Source organism: Lepidochelys olivacea, assembly GCF_965140295.1.
Source record: "Lepidochelys olivacea isolate rLepOli2 genome assembly, chromosome: 11".
NCBI classification, from domain to species: domain Eukaryota; kingdom Metazoa; phylum Chordata; order Testudines; family Cheloniidae; genus Lepidochelys; species Lepidochelys olivacea.
The window spans coordinates 6,529,470-6,548,854 of record NC_140421.1 but is presented as its reverse complement, the minus strand read 5'-3'; the positions used below and the strand labels follow the sequence as shown (position 1 = coordinate 6,548,854).

Genomic DNA, 19,385 nt, shown 5'->3' with positions numbered 1-19,385 from the left:
AAAATACAGTTATGTCAGAGACTGACAGCAAACCCATATGCTTTTTCCACTCAAAGCCGGTGACAGAAAACCTGTAGTAAACGTGTCATCTCCACAGGCTCCAGTGGGGAGAAGAGAAGGCATGTCACATTAAAGTTCAGATCCTCGGGGAATAGCTAAGAACAACTGTAATAACAATCCTGATGAGAATTAATGAGCAATCACAGAGGAAGATGAGAAAGATCTGTCAGGTCATCAGTGCAATCCACCTATCAGTGCAGGTTTGCTCCCTATGCTACATTTGCTAATGCTTTGTCCAGACCCGTTTTAAATGTTTCAGTTGATAGGATTTCCGACATACCCCGGGGAGGCCGTTTCATAGTTCTAACCCCTCTCATCTTTTAAGGAAGTTTTTCCTAAACTTTTAATTTAATTCTGTTAATCTTTGATCTTGTGTCTGGTTATATCAGTTACCCACACAATGCACTTCTATATGTAATAACACAAAACTCTGAAAGCCAAGTATGGTTAGCCAATTAGTGCTAATTAGTGCGTTTTATTGCACTTCCTGAAGGGCAGTATTGCCACTCCGGTGCACATTGGTTTTATTACTATCATGTAGCAGTTGACTAATGTTTCCATCCCATCAACGTCTTCATCAGCCAGTTAGTTTTGTCCTGTTCTACTGGCTCAACAGTGAGTTCACCAGCAGTGCGGCGGGAATGGTTATTGAATTTAGAGTGGGATTTTCAAGTTAAAGCTGGATGGGAAATGGTTTTCTGATCCCATGAATGTTTCTGAGAGTTTGGAAATCTTTCCCATTCCACTTTAGGATGGAACTGTTTCATTCAAAGTTTTTCAGTGAAAAATGAGAGAGAGAGAGAGAGAGAGAGAGAGATTTCCTCCTTCCCTCCAAGAGTAGCGAATAGCCTGATAGTTAGGGCATCCGACTAGGATGTAGGAGATTTGGGTTCTAATCTTTGCTTGGTCTGAATGCCCTACCCACAAAGCTATTGGCTATTCTGGGGTCTCTCTCTGTTTCTCTCCCCCCTTATCCCCTGCCCTCACCTTGACATTCCTGGATCTAGGAAACGTTTTTCAAAGAAAGTTTTGTCTAACCCTGTACATCCCTGGAAAGAGTTTCAGTTTTGTTGATTTGACATTTTCCGGCAAAAAATCATTTTGTTGAAAAATTCCCAACCGGCTCTACTTCATAGATGCTCAATATTTGCATATCTGTGTCCCCAGTGAAGTCAGCAGCAAAACTCCCACAGACTTCAATGGCAGCAGAGTTAGGCCAGTGCTGAGAGCTTTTGAAAATCCCTCCCATGTGGTGTTAATTCTTGGGAATGTGGAAGAAAAACGGAGGGACTCTGGCTGACATGGATTACTGCTTTGAGATGCATAGCAGGCACGTGATGAGGACTTAGGGCAATGTGTTGCATGCCTTACTTGCAAGCATTAGGGGTGAGTTCTGTAAAGTACTTAAATTTGTAATAATTTTTCCAGCTCTGAGCTGTGTTTCACATATTAAACATTACACCAATATTTTGATTATTAATGTTCTAATTCAGCCCCCAGGCTCTGAAAGTAACATCCCTGATTCTCTCAGAAACTCTGAATTGAATTATAGATGTATAAACAAACTCTCTCTCTCCATCTTCATAGAACTGATCATAACATTCTGAATGGATGCGCAAATTATTGATCTCAAACTCTTAGACTTTCAGGTCTTGAGGATCTTGCTGTAAAGGCATTGGAAGGGTATTTTCTTCGATACTTGAAATCAGTTCTTGGAGTTGACCTTCTGTTAGGGAGTGGGATGTGGAGGTAATGCCTAATGGTCTGAGCTGGAGTCAGTAGCCAGAACCAAGGGTCACAGCTGGAGGCCGGAATGGGGAGTCTGAGCCCTGGGGCAGAACTGGAGTCAGAAGCCAGATGCCAGAGGTCAGAGCGAAAGTCCGAAATCAGAGCCCAAGGTCAGAACCGAGTTACCTGGCGTGCAGGGAGGCTGGGGCAGGACTGGAGCAAGGCTGGGAAGAAGCGGGCACGGGAGCTGTCCCAGTCATGGGCGAATGCTTTCAGCAGCGAGTGTGCAGCTGCTGGTGATCTTAAGAGCAGGTCTGCTACTCCCCTGAGTCAACCGGGTGGCTTAGCCAATCCGGCAGCTCAATGGGGCCCACCTGCACTTGTAAACTACCTGGGTGTTAATCTAGTGGATGAGCAGGCTTGCTGTACATAAACTCCTGACACTTTCTAACTGTCATCCAAGTGTCTCCATGCCGATAATATTCAGGCAAAAGGGGTAAAAAGCATCCATTCAGTTACTTGTACACTTACTAGACCTCTACCCAATCCACCAATTTAGTGGAATGTATAGCGCCCCCAATCACCAGAGCATCTAGTGGCCACAAGTTGTTGGATTTCATGCACAAATTACTGGTTGTAAATGTACAGTCTGTGTGATGCAGGAAATCAGACTAGATCATCTTATTGGAGCTTCTGGCCTTAGAATTCTATGAATCTTGGAAAGTATATAGGGTAGGGCTGGAAGGAACCTGGAGAGGTCATCTAATCCAGCACCCGGCACTGAGGTAGGACCAAGTAAACCTAGTCCCTCCTTGACAGGTGTTTGACTAACCTGTTCTTAAAAACAGCCAATCGTGGGAATTCCACAAACTTACTTAGAAGCCTATTTCAGTTCCTAACTATCCTTATAGCTAGAATTTTTTTTTCCTAATGTCTAACCTAAATCTGTCTTGCTTCAGATTAAGCATGTTGCTTTTTGTCCTACCTTCAGTGGACATGGAGAACAATTGATCAGTCCTCTTTACAACAGCCCTTAATTTATTTGAAGTCTGTTATGAAGTCCCCCCCCCGGCCCTCAGATGACTCTTCTTCAGTGTAAATGTGCCCAGTTTTTTCACCTTTGCTAATAGGTCAGGTTTTCTAACTTTTTACCATATTTATTGCTCTCCTCTGGACTCTCTCCAATTTGTCTTCTTCTTTCTTTAAGGGTGGCACCCAAAACTTGACACCAATACTCCAGCTGAGGCCTCACCAGTGCTGAGTAGAGTGGGACAATGACTTCCCTTGTCTTACACTTCTGTTAATGCACCCCAGAATGCTGTACGCCTTTTTTCACAACTGCATCACATTGTTGGCTCATAGTCAGTTTGTGATCCACTATAACCCCCAAGATCTTTTTTCAGTAGTACTCCCACTTAGCCAGTTATTCCCCTTTTGCAGATCAGTCCCATGTTGGTAAGATCATTTTATAAAACACCAAATTCACCACCCTCCTAGGGTTTTCTGCTTATGTGAGATTTTTTTTTAAGTCTTCATTCTCTCCCTCACTTTCTTTACAACCATCTCCTCTCCTCTTTCTGTTGCCATGCATACACTTCTGCAAATAATTGGATTCCATGCTAGAGTGAAAACTTGTAATGTTTACAAAGGATTAAAACTGGCTATTTCTTTTTTACAGTTTACCTTATTAGAACATATAGGTGGGCAGGGTCATTCTCTCTTCATAGTAAAAAAGGAATCAACTGCATATGTGTATTCGTGTATCTGCATAATAACATTTATTGCAGAGTTTAGTGTTTACTACTGTCAGTAGTCCCATTCACTTGAATGAGACTACAACCACTCCTCCCAGTAGTAAATGTTTGAAGCGTTAGGTCCCCAGATTGCATTTATTTAAGGCCAGATTCTGTTTTCTTTACACTGAGAGAGACCTTGCTCTGCAGGTAGCCCCACTGAAGAAAACAGGATGACTCTAAGAGGCCCTGATGGAGGAGAAGCACTTATGTACATGCTTCAGTGTAGGTATGTGCTTAAATGCTGTCCTTAATTAGGGCTGCAGTAAATGGGAGAAATCTGAGTTTTGAAGCGTAAAATGAGAGGTCAGATTTCCTTCAAACTACCAGAGTCATAACTAAAGCAACGAGGAGTCCTCGTGCCACAAGGACTCCTAGTTGGTTTTGCTGATGCAGAGAAACGCGGCTACCACTCTGAAATGATAACTGGCCAACATGGATTTCATCTTGATTTTAACTTTCTGGTGAGATTTCTGTTTGTGTCAGGTGGCTCCTACGAGTTCATCATCAGTAATTAATGTATTATTATAAAAGAATAGTCATGCTTTTTAGTCTTGATATGTTTGCAAACAGGCCTGACTAACGTGTCTCCTCTCATGAGGCTAAAGGCAGCGGAAATGCATCTGAATTATTTCAGCTACCTGGCAGGGCAGCGTCCACAGGATCCAGGGAAGCTAATGTTTTATCTCGGACTCAGCAGGCTCTGTAACATCAGCCCCAGTTTGGTCTGTAACTCGGTTCAGGTAGACATGGCTCCCTGCAATCCACATTTTGTTTGGAGCAGCCCTTTATCACAAGGAGGCTATTTTGAGTCCAGGGAAATGCTGCTTCTGTGCCTAATGGAGAAAAACATCAGGCTTCAGCTACTCCTTTGTTCTCTGTTTGCTGTAACACCCCTTTCATTTTCTCTCATTTAACAGAAGATAAGATCTGGACTGCGGTGCAGCACAACAACACAGAGCTAACCAGAGTCCAAGGGGCCGATCCTGAGAAACCATATGCCATGTACTTTAACTACACCAGCAGCATGGACCAGATTGAGGCCATGATAAACAGTGCAGAGTACTGTGAACAGGAGGTGGCTTACCACTGCAAAAAGTCACGTCTGCTGAACACCCCGAGTAAGTGCCACCAACTGAAATAATTTCTTGTTAGCTGTTATTGATTATACAGCAGACATAGCCCGCAGTGCGACTGAAGCAAAAAATATGGTGCAGAGTAAGGAGCGTCTGTCCTCACAGACAGGGCTAGCATTGCACAGAGACTGACAGTAGGCAGAGGGCGAGGCCATGGAATTCCACAGTGCATGTGCACCCACACTAAAATAAAGAAGGGCTTGGAGGTTTCCTTCTAAGACTAGGATATGCCTCTCTTAAACCACAGCAGCTTTACTGAACTGCCTTTAAATGCAAACTGTTGGGTGTATTGTTCTTGTTTGTATTACCATAGTGCTGAGCAGCCCTCGTCACAGATCAGGACCCCACTGCGCTAGGTGCTGTACAAACATGGAATGCAACTGCAGATCAGAATAGAGAGCAGCCAATCTGCTCCAAATCCTGGAGTGTTCACATAGGGGAAGGCTGCAGTCCCTCATGAGTACTGGAGTCAGCCTGAAGCCATACAGAACATAACTACTCACCAGGGCTTTTGGTAGCTCAGCACAGTTTCTCAGCCAAAACTCATTTCCTCCTCTGGTAGAAGGATCCAATTTTCTGGCCTGATATTACACAGTGACAGGAAGACCAGAGGGAGGAAATACTCCCTGCTTTATTTGCTCTTGTAGAGCAAGTCCCTGGTGAATTCCCTGGGCAGTTACCTACCCATAGGCACCCTTTTAGATTCAGGTGATTAGTTATCCAGGGGAGATGTACAGTGATAAGAGCAGCTGTCTGAATAATTAAAAATCTCTTTTTTTTTGTTACTTGTTATACATGTGCAATCCTGGTGCTTTGATTATCAGACAAGCAATTCTATAGACTTGTCAGTGAGTGAAAAGCTAATCCGACTGAAACGTCAACCAAGACTTAAAGGGCTGTTGCATGGGGATTCGTTTCTGTCATGTTTCATATATACAGCATACTGGGAAGCGTTGGCATGTATTGAAATGCCTGATTGGTTACTGGCAAGACAGAAAACCCATGTGTCCATCTGGCAGATAACCTGGCCATTCGGTACATTTAAAACTGTGAAATAGACCTCTTGGTATATAAAGGATTTGCCAACGAGAAAAGGACGACTTAGACAATACCAAGCAATGTGTTAGTACTCAGCACCATAGACAGGAGGAAAAACCACATGGGAAGGCAATAAAGGAGAGAAGGAAAGAGGAAAACATGTACCCTATTTTAGCTGGAGGGTCAGAGGAAAATATGACTTTCCTGTCCCTTGTTCATTACTACATCCTTCTAGTGATGTCTGGCTGCTTTATGTGATGCTGTTCCTTATGTATTATCGGCACGCTGGCTACTGATCTTTTTTTAAATGGCATGAAAGCCCTGGTGCCTGGGCATAATAGTAGACATGGATGTGAACTGACATGTACATACATGTATTTGGTGCACAGGTATACAGAGATACTGCTGCTACTAAGGACCTGATGCAAATCACGTCATGATTTTTTTTAAAATTTTTTTTAGTCCTGAATATTCACAATCATGTTCCAGGGCATAAGCCAGCCACTAGTTGACAAGGTGAAAAGAAAATTCCCTTCAGACAGATAATTCTGCAGTTATCAGTGAAAGCATTTGTTGCACCTTCCGTTGACTCATACGGTGCTGGCCGCTGTCAGGGAGAGGATACAGGCAGAGGTAGTCCGTAGCATGGCTGATTGTCTCAGGTTGGGAAGAAGCCACAGCACTGTGCTGTTTTCCTGGCAGTCGCAGCATCCCGGTGACAGAGGACCATGCCGCAGTTTCATAGCTCATTACCTGGTTCTCTGTTTCACATTTGTTTAATGAACCAGAAAAACTGCAGAGCCCAGGAGGACATAATCCAGAAGGGTGGATGTGGCCAGCTTTCTTTTTCTTTCCCCCCCATCCGCTGTTTTTATTTACATTTGACATTTGTCATCCAGGGTGGTGTTACTAGCCCACGGTAGTGGACTTTAGGAAGACATGGATCATACACACAAGTAAAATGTGTGAGCTCTTGAAATGACAAGGTTTCAGGGACAACTGGTTCTTGGTTATATATTAAATGGATTTAAATGATACCCCAGGTTTGTTTTGTTTGTCCAAAACCTCATATATCCAAATCTCCGTGTTAGCTGAAATTTGTGCTGAAATAAAAATGTTCCCGGTGCTCTTTATTAACTGATATACAAGTGCAAATAACGCTAGCACGTGCTGGAATCGAGACTCTTGGGAGGATTTTCTCTTGCCTCTGCCTCAGTTGTGTGACACCTTGGAGGAACCTGACACCTCTCTGGCACAAGGGTGTTGTGAGGCTTAATTAAAGTTTATGAAGCACTCTGAGATCCTCGCCTCCAAGGCAGTATATAAATATAAATGTATTATTATTGGTATTCATAGATTCATGGATTTTAGGGCCAGAAGGAACCATTAGATTATTATGTCTGACCTCCTGCATATCATGGGCCATTACATTTGACCTGGTTATCCTGTACTGAATCCAACTTGTGTTTGGCTGAAGCTACACCTTCCGGAAAGGCATCCGGGTTTGACAGGGTGGTAGTTGCTTTTTATTATTATTTTATTATTAATCCCAATCTTGTAAAAGATCTGGGCCAATTTTGACACTGGATTTTTTTTTTAAAGTCAGGTCAGTTTACTTAGCATAGTGCAGATCATGGCAGTGAAGCGTAATCCACGACCAGTGTATCTAACGCTGGCATGTTTCAAAGAGGAGCAGTGTGGAGATTTTTTCTTCCCTTCATGTCTTCACTCGGCAGTGATGATACATGCTGCTACCTGTCAGCTCTTTGCAGCTCTGGCTTGGCAAAGCATTAATCTAGCACTCAGGCATTGGGCATGCTAGAAAAGCAAAGCTCACTCAGTTCCATTAAAACCAAGGGAAGTTTTTGCACTCTGTGGAGTTGCTGCAGCATATATCAATGAATTTCTTTCTGCTCTCCCTGCTCTGTGTCCCTGCATATGTGGCCAGATCCTCAACTGGTATAAATTGGCTACTCTGATTTATTTCAGTTGAAGTTCAGACTTATAATCTATGCCCTGTTGGTGTAAGAGCCTTCTCTTCTGCAGCTCCTACTGTCTGGAACAGGCTTATCAGTTTTCGCTCACATGCGAAATGTCAGCTGAAACCATATCTGCTTCTGTGCCACCAGCCTAGACTTTAAGTAACTTGTAGACTTCAGAATGCATGTGTGTTCATGAAGGATTAATTGATTTTCATAGTGTTGGACGGAATTAAAATGACTTTTTATTGACCAACAGTTGTTACAATCTAGTGGCTAGTTGGTAGGTCTAAAGCCAGTTGCTATTGAGGGGCATCCAGATCACTCAAGCAAACACGACATTTGGTGTATATTGGCAACCTCCTTGATAGTCAAGGCAAAACAGTGACTCTGGAGACTTGCTACCATCTCACCCCTAGAAGCTGTCCATCTTGTCAAGAGTTGAGATCTATTAGTGGAGAATTGTGGGGGAAGCTCACACTGCTACTGCCAGTGCCTTCCTCGTCCTGGGGATTGAGAGAGGTCTTTAGTTCCTTGGGCAGACAATCCAGCATCTTTAAGAACATGCCAGGTGCTGAGAATGAGAAGATACTCTATCTTTCTCTCCTTTTCTTGCATATTATGGATGCTTATGCCTCATATACTGGTGGCTTCTTGTAATGCTTAGCAAAGAGTCAGGAGTCAAGTTGTTTAGAGATATGAGAGCACTTTCACTAATTGAATGAGCCCTCTGCTGGGTCTGAGTCTGCTCAGGCTTATAGAAGCAGCACTGGGCATGCTCCGAGTCTTAACTCATACATTAGCCTAGTCATTCCCATATATCAGTTACATGACAACATTAGGACATTTACCGCATATTAGTAACTGGATAGCTAAATTTACAATACCCAGGGGCCAGTTTCTTCAGCGTGCAGTGCACCAGCCTAGGCAGGGATTGACGGACGAGAGCAAATTCAAACAGGAGAGTTAAAGAATTGTATTTTTTCACCATTTTCTTTGTATCTCCTCTCCTTCTCTGTGCTTGCTTTTCATTACACTCTTTTACCTTGAGTTAGGGCTTAGGCTCCTCCCTAAGGTAAAGAAAAAGGTGTGGAGAGCATCCACACAAGCCTTTACAAATGTATTGTGCACCTCAAGTTAATTAGCAATCAGTTAACTCGAGGTAAAGAAGGCTAGTGTAGACATACCCTGTTTTGTTTGCCCCTCCAATGATAGCCTCCCCAAGTCCCAACAAACCAGTATTTCATCTAGACTAAACTCTTAATTGATCTGGAAGGTGAATGCCCAACACAAACTCTGAGGGGAATTTGCTGATCAGAGGTGCTCAGTTGCTTTGCTGACTACTTCTTGGGTCTCCCTAGGGCATGCAGAGGTTTCATGTAATTCTGCAGATACCAGGTTTGGCACTGATTCAACACTGAGACCCTCTGGCATGTCTCTAGTCTGCCTTAAACCTTTTCCGTGTCAAGAAAGAGCGTCCACACTCATCCATGCAGCTATCTTCCCCATCCCATTCAGTGCCCATTCCCAGAACCTCCCAGCCACTCTGTGTTGCCCGTCCTAGAACATCAATTATATCCGGTCCTTTCTGACTGTGCCTATGCAGCATATCCCCAGCCCATTTTGCTCTTGTTAATTATTGCAATGGACTGGTATTTTCTGGTTAAACTCCAGTATTTAGCTTCTTACCCATGCTCTAATTCTGAAGTAAGAGGGACAGACTGGTTCCAGCCAATTTTTAACACAAACGTAATGTGAAGTGATATCAAAAGACTGATAACAAGCAAATAATAATTTGTCTTCATGCATTTGCCCACTGTTATTCCTTCACCTTTCAAAGATAATTTCCATGTTATCATCCCAGGTACTTTACATTGCTATTATATTACCAAGAGACAGTTTGTTGTATAAAACAGAGATCAGGGCAGCTTGCCCTCAAAGAATGACTCATCTTTGAGCGTGGCTGATGGGTGTCAGGTGTAGATTGTGCAGTGTAATTATGACTGGGTAATTAGAATCTTCTTCCTGGGAATGATTGACTAGAGGTGTGTGTTATCCACTACCCCACCTTGCCTCTCCACTCCAAAGTGGTGGTGCTGACAGCCCCTTGCAATCATTACTCTAAATAAACCAAGCTATATTTACAGCACCTGCAACACAGTTTGGAGCAGAAATGTAACACAGAGGATATCGGTCCACTTACTTGCAGAAAGAGATTTTGGGAGCCATTTTAAGCTATTAAATTGTAGGCAGGGTGCAGATAATACAATAGGTGAAACCTGATCATAGCAAGAATAACTGGCTTTGTGAGGGAGGTAATTGACCACTCCAGTTAATAGTGGGCATTCAGGATGGTTGCTGGCTATGAAAATCTATTCCAAAACTCTGGTTTCTTAAGTACAAAGAAAGTAGGTTTACTTGAGAGAGAAGGGGACAGGAAAGAGGGATTCTGTCCTCACCACTCACACTATGTAGCTACCAAGTTCTCTGACAGGTCTTGTGGCTGTGAGCAGGAACATCATTTTTTTATGGGAGAAGGGGGCAGTTATCTCCCCCCCCACCACCTTGTTTTGCTCCCTCTAGACTTTTCATAGGTCTGTAAGCTCCACTTTTGCACTCCCCATCGACTTTGCAGGATATAATATTGTCACATATAATGTTGTTTATGGGGACATAACTTTGCTCCCCTCACCTGAAAGTTTCTAAACTGATGCCCCTGCATGTAAGTGAAGTGAGCAGGTGTTTTGTTTTTGTTTTGCTTTTTGTGATCCCACTTGCTTTTCCCTATCCAATAATAGATTCATGATAACACTTGGCAGCTACATAACACCTTCCATTTGAGGTTCTTGAGGTGCTGTCACCTACTTGTGGGTTAAGAAAGTATTATTATCCCCATTTTCCTGATGGGGAAGTTGAGGCAAAGAGAGATGAAGTCACTTTCTGAAGGTCACACATGGCAAAGCTGGGAGTGTAACTCAGGTGTCCTGATCAAAGTCTGCCAAAAGTCTATCCTTCTCTTAACTTTCAGTGTTTTTTTCTCTCTCCCAGTCTCTTTCCCATTTCCTCTTTGCTTCACCATTGTATTTGCCTTTGCTTGCAACCTGGTTCATTTCCCTGTCCCCTCACTTCCATTGGGCCTTTCCCTGATGGCCTTGTCTCCACCCTCCAGTCCAGTCTCCCCCTTGGATTTTACCGCTTCAGGTCGTATCCCTCAATGCGCCCAGCCTGCTGCATATCTCTCTGTCAGGCCCCTGTCTCTGCTGCCCATACCTGCTCCCTCATGACCCACTCTGGGCTTGGGGTACTGCTGCTGCAGTCCAGGAGGCTGAGGAGTGAGTAAGAGGGTGCCGTTCTCAGCCTACACATCCTCCTCGCTACCTGCCCCATTGTGCTGCACTGAGGGGTGCAGTGGGGGAGCCCATGGAAGGAGCAGAGAGAGGGACATTTGGAAGAACCCTGGCTCGGCAGTGCCAACCCGAGATACCCGTTGTATGAACACCACCCAAGATGCTGAAGTCCAGAAAGAGCTTTGGCTCTCAAAATCTCTTATCTCCAAATACCACTGTGGAAGGCTACCGTGTGACAAAATGGTGGGAAATGTCGATAATTGCGGAGAACCTGGCTCCCCCAGAACAACTGCCCCCAGGCACTGACCCCAAATGAAAATAGCGCTGCGCTCTTAAACCGAGCGAGAGATGAGGGGATGAAGACTGGTGACAACGTGACCCTGTAGAAGTTGAGGAATGACCCGAAATGTGAACGTGGAGAGCCTAAACAAATGCTTGAACGCTGCCTGATGCAGTGCCCCCGTCAACAACTTGCACCCTTTGAGGAGATAAATGACAACACCAGGTCTTGGCTGCAGGTTTGGAGCGATAAGTTATGGTGATGAGAATAACCCCTAGGGCCCAGGAGGAGCAGGGAATGTAGAGGAATGCCCATTCCTTCCCTGCATCCCAGCTTAGGAGCAACAGCGGAGACCAGTGATAGAGCTCTGGCAGAGTCGTGGGGTAATTCTCTCTCCTGATGTGTGATGCTGTGCAGGTATGTGTCCATGGCGAATATCAGCCAGGCACTTTCGTTTGCATTAACTCTAGACATACTTAGTATCCAAGAGCTTCTCAGCACTGTAGCTAATAGGCTGATGAGGAAGGGCTGTCTGAGAGACCTGTACAGCTATGTGCCTGTTTGCTCATTAAACAGGGCTGTGACTTAAGACTCTTTAGCAAATGTCTTTCTTCCCCGGCCACCCCGACAGGATTTTCAACTGATCTGAAAGAGCTCTCCTGAATATGCTCTGCTTTGTTTAAACCCCCTAAGTTTGTAAGACTCCCTAAGGTGAATAAATTCTGAGTTTTGCAGTACATAGAATGCACCTTCTCTAATGTGCAAACAGCTTGCTCCGAAAACATTTAGCTACAGAAGGCGGCAGATTTCATAAAGAGATACACATTAAATCATGCAAACTCTGGCTTGGGACTTGAGAGACCCAGGTTCAAATCCTTGCTCTGCCACAGACTGCTGTTGTGAGCTTGGACCACATTTATCTCTCTGTGCCTCAGTTTCCCATCTGAGAAATGGGGGTAATAGCACTGTCCTATCCCATAGGGGTGTTATGAGGATGTAAGGTGCTCAGTAACAGGGAGCGGGTCAGCCAATGGCACCACAGTAAGAGAACCATCCCTTTTGTCATTGCTGGTTAGGACGCTGGAAGGCATATGTTAGGCTTGTCTAGTATGGAATCTAGGGGCTTGGGGTGTTTGTTCTGAAAGACCCTCTGACTCAGTGTATCTGGTGTGCCATGCCTCCCATCCCTCTTGCCTTGCCATCAGCCCTGTTTAAGCGGTGGGAAGGAGTAGCACACCTACAGGACAGCAACAAAGGAGCCAAAAGTACAGCAAGTTGTACAATCAAAGAAAAAAAATATGATCACATGAAAATTGAAGTCTTGGGTGGGATAAACTCTGTATAAATGTGCCAGGCAACCAGCCTGTCTTCACTCCAGCCCTTCCTAATGACCCAGCTCTCCTGGGGGGCCCAAGAATGTAACCAATGAAAATGACTAGCTGTGTGGGGGAGGAATTGGTTTTTCTTTTTTTAATATAATTGACTCCTTCCTTTGAATCTCCAAGACCATCATCCTGGCTATGGCTCTCTTATGAAGCAGAGATAGTCTTGATAGCTGGTGTTTATCCCGTTGATGCATGTATAGAGAGCAATTATATCTGTCCTCAGCCTTCATTTTGTTAGGATAAACAAGCCAAGCTCCTTAAGTCTCCTTTCGTAAGTAGGTTTTCCATTCCTCTGATCATCCTCGTAGCTCTTCTCTGCACCTGTTCCAGTTGGAATTCATCTTTCTTAAACAGGGGAGACCAGAATTGCACACAGTATTCCAGATGAGGTCTCCCCAGTTCCTTGTAAAATGGTAAGAGCACTTCCCTAGGTCTACTGGAAATGTTGCTTGGACTAACTGCAGTGTGAGCTTATAATGATTTCTTGTCTGCCCCCAAAACATAGCAAATAAGGGCTAAACTAAGAGGTCAGTGTGGGGGAGGGAGTACCTCAGCTTGGTGTGGCTTACATCTTAGAGTCCCTTCAACATGTAAGTTATACAGACATAGGCTCGGTTAAAGTCCATTTGATTCAGACCCACTTACTGACACTTAACTGATACCTTCTTATCACCTCTGAATTTGGCCTATGGTGTTGGTAAAACTTGCCCACTGAGGAGTCTGGAAGAAGTTGTAAATCACAGCAGTGTAAACATCCTCCAATTCATTTCTGAATTTGGCTGACACAGCCAAAGAAGCTGCTGTCCACATCTGCAAACGAGCCACATTGATGGTTCCTGGGCTAGTGTTATCAAGTATGGCTGAACAGGAATACAGTAATGATCATTTGTATCTCTGCATTCTCTTTCTGTGAAGATCTCGAAGTAATTTGAGTTAATGAACGTAATATCGCATCATCTCTGTGAGGTTGGTAAATTTAATCCCCCTTTGAGCTGGGGAAACTGAGGCACAAGCAGACTAAGGTACATGTCCAAGGTCACCCAGTAAGTCATGAGGATGGAACCCAAAAGTCCTGGTTCCAAGTCTCCTGCTTTTAGCCCTACATGCTCTTTCTCTGCAGGAAACCACAGCAGATAGGTGCATGCTGAGGGCATATTAGGGGATGAGCAAAGTCATAGCTTAATTTTATAGTGCAGCTCGGAGGAGAAGAGAGAGGTTAGAGCATGGAAAACCAAGTCCAGGTATAACTCATGGTAGATTACTTTGGACTGAATTCATCCCTAGTGTAAATCTGTCAGAGACGATGAATATGAGCTCATGTCTATAAGGCTGATGGAGAAGGTGTTTTCTTTTCTCAGAGGCAATGAAGAGAGTGGAAGGGAGAAATACTGTGTTTGCAGTTGAAAGGCTGTGTTTGCAGATACTGTTCAAACCGTACTGCTCTAAGACCCTTCCCCAAGTGTTAGGTGGATGGAGTTTTGTGGATACATTTTGTGCAAGGGTAAGGATAAGTGCAAAATAGCACTGTTAAAGTCTGTGTTTATTTCTTTATTTTTACTATTTCAGGGAGAATGAGCATAGAGAAAGTATTATCTGGCACTTGGGATGTGAGATGGGTGGGAGGCTTTTGAGTATTTTCCTTTCAGGAAGCATCTAAAAAAAGCAATAGACAAATTGATTTTTCCCCGATTGATTTTGGGGATGATCTGACTGAGTCCTGCTAAGGAGCTGGAAAGACTTCGATGAGCTGAAAGAAAACAAGCCTTAAATGTGTCCTTGGAGAGGCATTTTTAATGTCCACCAAGCCAGGCAGATTGAGGAGGAACTTCTGAGCTTGAGTGTGTTCCTGACCTCTTTGATCCAAGAAGGACTCAAACCTTAATGGGAGAGAGGTTTAGCCAAGAGGGTCATTCCGCCCGAAGAGAATCAGTTCCACATTACAGGCACTCTATCTAGAGAGGAAATCAGAGGTCCCCAAAAGTAAACATTCGAAGCCTGGCACTTTCCCCGTGTTCCTTGACATGCGTAGATCAGTTTTCACATGAGCAAATTACAAAAAAAAGTTGACTAATTAATCCTTACAGTGCCCTTGGGAAGAAGTATTGTTATCCCCATTTTAGTGAGGGAAACTGAGGCACGGGGGTATTTTCAAAAGCTCTCATTGATTCCACTGGGAGAAGAGTTGGATCAACTCTGAGCACTTTTCAAAATACCACTTTCAATGTCTTGCCACATTAACAAACAGCGGGCCAGCAGCAGAGCCAAGAAAAAGAATTCCTGTTCTCCCAGATCCGTGTCTTTAACCATGGACCCTCTTTGTTTTATCCTTCACCACAGCAGAGTGAAGTATAAGAACCCTGAAACCCATCTCCACAGTTCCATATCCAGATGCCACCTCAGGGAAATTAACTTAGTGTGTGTCTATGTGTTTAGGTAGAACAAGAGGGAGTAAGAGAAGATGAGGCAGTTTGAGAAAATAGTAGTGAAGTCAGTGTAATTATTAAATAGTGGTCTGCTTATATGCCTAAACTATTGGCTGGGGCATGCTCCTACACAAGAGAAGCCAATGGGAATTACATGACTGACTTCAATGGGAGCAGGAGCAGTCCCTTAGAAAGGAGAGAGTTAGAGGTAAAGATGGTTTTGGTAACTGTAACAAGGAATAAAAATTCTACCCTTTTGGGTTCTCTCTCCCTAAATGAACAACCCATCCACTCTGGACAGTGAGTTAGAGGAGACTGAAGACACAACACTACTCCAGGTTAATAACATCCCAGAGAACAACTGCACCAACAACATTATTCTAAGAAGGGTTGTTTCTATGGTGATATAAGAATATATTTATAAGTTTAGCATTTAAATTAAGAATGTCCTGCATTTTGACATGCTCAAGGAACACTGTGTAGCATCAGTGGATGTTGTAACTTGTATTTTTATGGCCCTGGAGCCATCCTGGGGCTTTTCTTTCAAAGATGGCTTCAGTGGTGATGAAGGCACCAGGTTAAGTGTCCTGTAGATTGAAGCCTTCTGCTTATCAAGAGAGAGCATGGTGCCAGCTTCTTCACACGGTCTCACCAATGTCCCTCAACCCTGACCTGCAGAAGAACGCCTCCAGGGGTGAAAGTCGAATCAGGCCCATTCAAACCTTGGCTTGTCTACTGAGAATAATGAAGAGGTTTCTCATTCTAATGGTAGCTTTTCTCGTAGTGGGCTGAAATGTACCCACCCACTCAGATAATTTCTCAAGCATTTTCATTTTTTTTATACTTTAGGATATTCTGCCATGATTTATTTTTGACAGACCAGGATTCAGAGAATTTTTAAAGCACTGTGAACTCCTGCAGGTCCTGATCTAAAGCCCACTGCAGTCAATGGAGGTCTGATCATTGGCTTTTATAGGCATTGGATTGAGTCCATAGATAGAGGTCTTTAGGCACCTAACTCCTATTGAAGTGGAATACCCAAGTTCAGATCCCTTCTCCATGTCAGACAGAGGTAGGAATTGCACCCCGGGGGCTCCCACATACTGGGTGAGTACTCTACCCATTGTGTTAAGGGTTATAAGGGAGGCCATCTCTTCCTCTGGTCCCAAGTAGAGATAGGCTCCCTGCCTAGCATTCTGGCTTTTGAGGATTCCATTCTTAGCTGCCGTCTCTCACCAGGCATGGTATGGGGAGCCTAGGCACCTAAACTGGAGTTTGTGGATTCCAATGGGTGGATAAGCACCTAAATTGTGGATTTGGAGCTGACTAATCTTTCACGGATCTTTGAAAAGCTTGCAGCTCTCTGTGCAGGATTTCTTTTGTACTAAGGACTTGGCTGTCTGCCTTGTGCACTACCTATTTTACTCTCCCCTCATGGGTTTAATTTCTCACTCTCACTTCCCCTAAACCTGTGGTTTACCTAGAGGTTAAAAATTATGCATCTAGTTTACAGGATCTAGCAATTCTACTATGTTAACATTAATAGTGCATGAAAAGTGCTCCCAGTGGCGTTGTCTGCAGTCAGTAGCCTTTCTCCGTGCTTCCTGTTCAGGCTGTGTTACTTAATGAGACCACAATGTAGGCAGTAGCAATTGTGTTGATGGAACCGGGAAGGTAATGATGGTCTTTGGTTGTCCCTTTTCTCAGTTTTCTGTTACTAAACCGAGTGCAGCCATGACAAGTTTGTTTTACTGATGAATCCAGACCAATGGCGGGATGCGTGCTGAAATGAAGAGAGATCAGAGAAGTTGTGCTGAAGACTGTCATCACTTATATGTAAAGGAGTATTTTAAATGTGAACTTCTCTTTTAGCCTCTGATTCAAATGGTCATTACAATGGAGAGAGGGGGAGAAAAGGCAGTGAAGGCTAAAAGCAGCTGACTGATGAGAACTGATTGGTCTTTCTCAACCCACTTGTTGGGCAAAGTCTTCTTTTAGCTATTGCCTACCCTGCCAAGCTCAAGGGTGAGCAGAGACCTCCATTTGGTTTTCTCACATTGGCAAGAGTGTGATGCTCTTAAGCAAAGGTGCCCAAATTTTGCCCAGATGAAGACCATGCTCATGGCTTGCCTGGAGCTTAAGGACTGTTCCTACTTTGAGATATCCTCATCATAAATGAAGCGGTGGTGTCTTCTGTTAAGATCACAGTGGAGCACAGAGTGGTAGGACTTGTTGACTTCTCCTGTTGGCAGGTGAATTTGGCCCTTCCTCTGGCCTCATCTCCTTTAAGAAAAATCTGGCTCCTTTGTCAACTTTACCCCTCTGTCATCCATAGCTGAATTTACCAGCAGCTCTTACCAGTCAACGTAATTCGGAGACTATTTGCAAACCTTGTTTCCACTAAGGAACCAGATCCAAAGCAGTGCTTTCTCTTCTGGATTGTGTCACTCATGCTGAAGGTTTAAATTCTGGATTGAGGCAAAGAGTCACTGTTGCATTCTGATTCCTTCCTCTACAAGACAGGTTAGGGACTCCAGCCAATCTGCAGAACATTAGAAGCCTCTGCTAAATAGACCAGAATTTTATTGAGTGAGTAATCACCTCCTCTTATTGGTGGAGTAATCACCTTATCTATGACTAATGCCTCTAGAGGGAGGTAGAGTCTTCCCAAAATGTCACCCTGCACAATTCTTTTCACTTCTCGACAAGGTTCAGGGACCAGTCTAGCTATATTGTGCTGAAGAATGTAAAGTTTTCAAAGGGTGAAATTTATGTTCCATGAAACACACCATTGCCAAAATTAATATGTAAATGAACAAAGCGAAACAGACTTTTAGACACATTATAATACTGCGTAGTAACTGGGTGGTGGAGTAAAAGCAGAAGCTAATGGGTAAACATAACCACATAACGATGACATAAACATACAATGTGTAGTATACAGCTGTGTTTACTCAAATGAACCAGTGTAACACTATAAGATACAATTTAGGAGACAAGACAATTGCAGATAATCTTGCTTGAAAGGATAGTTTCCTTGGCTAGTTTGTATTAGTAGAAGAGAAGTCATTCTAGCTTAGCCCCATGGGAATGCTTGTGTTTGTTACAATAGTGTTACTTCAATCAATAATTTGTACCTTTTAATAGGACATTTTCGTGAGTGAAAAAATAGATTTGAATGGATGTTCCGAAAGGTAATTCCAGGACAAACTTCACTTTCATTTTGTCACAGCCCATTCACAGTCCTTTTGATTCACTGTCCACACACATCTGTAGGATGGATTTTTTTCCCCACTCAAGAATGTTCCTGGAAAGTGAAAGTTTCCTGAATGTTCATGCAGGTGTTTGCCTGTGATGGAAATGTTCACTCCTCTGTCTTGAAATGTTTTTGCACCCCTTATTATTTATAATCATCCACTCAGAGGGCAGAAACAATGCCTTGTGACTTAAGTGACCATTCAGATAGTACACAGTCAAAGCAAATAGTTTGCAAACAGTTAGTAGGCTGTATTATGTTTGTATCGAATGTTTTAACAACTTTAAATAACTAATACATTTATAACAATCAAAGTCTGTTCATGGATAACAAATGAAAAAGGGCTAAACTGGTGAAATAAATTCACTACTGAAAGTCATTTAGATACTACTGCGATGAGCATGGTGTAAAAATCTATATAGTAGTGTAGTAGCATATGAGTAGTTCATCTAATAGGTATTGAGGATCAAATTAACTTCTAGCATGAGGAGGCTCAATGCCACTGGATTCACTGTTATTGTGCTCACTTAGGCCAAGAGTGAATTTGAGCCTACACAAGGACTGTAGGATTTGGTCCTTAGTTATTGAGTGTTTTCTAAAATTCCGTTCTATTGAAAAATAAATGCTGACCCTTGGATAATATTATCAAGCTCTTGGGGTGTAAAGCAGAGGTAGCAATATTACCCCAAAGCAGACTCAATGCAATGCTTTCAGACAGAATCTAAAGACCGTAGGAGTGCTGGAGTCAGAGTGGCAATTGCCTGTTCTCTAGAACGGCAGAGGAATACTCTGCACAAACCAAGGGATGGAGAATGGAAAGGTGTCTGTAAGCCTAGGGCTGGCTGTCTGCTGGAATGGTGCCAGTATAAATTAGAACAGCCAGCCAGGCCATACTCCCTACTTGGAAAGATTGATGCAGGAGCTTCTACAAAATGTTTGTGCTACCCAAGGATTTCACCA

At 43.5% G+C, this 19,385-nt stretch overlaps 1 protein-coding gene across 1 annotated transcript in view; it reads left to right on the top strand.

Annotated features, from left to right (window-relative positions):
• Positions 1–19,385, top strand: part of CNTNAP5 (contactin associated protein family member 5) — a 414,335-nt gene that overhangs the window by 296,489 nt on the left and 98,461 nt on the right. The window contains exon 13 of the mRNA XM_084643956.1: positions 4,502–4,702. Coding sequence (XP_084500082.1) covers positions 4,502–4,702 — 201 coding nt within the window. The remainder of the gene's footprint in view (positions 1–4,501; positions 4,703–19,385) is intronic.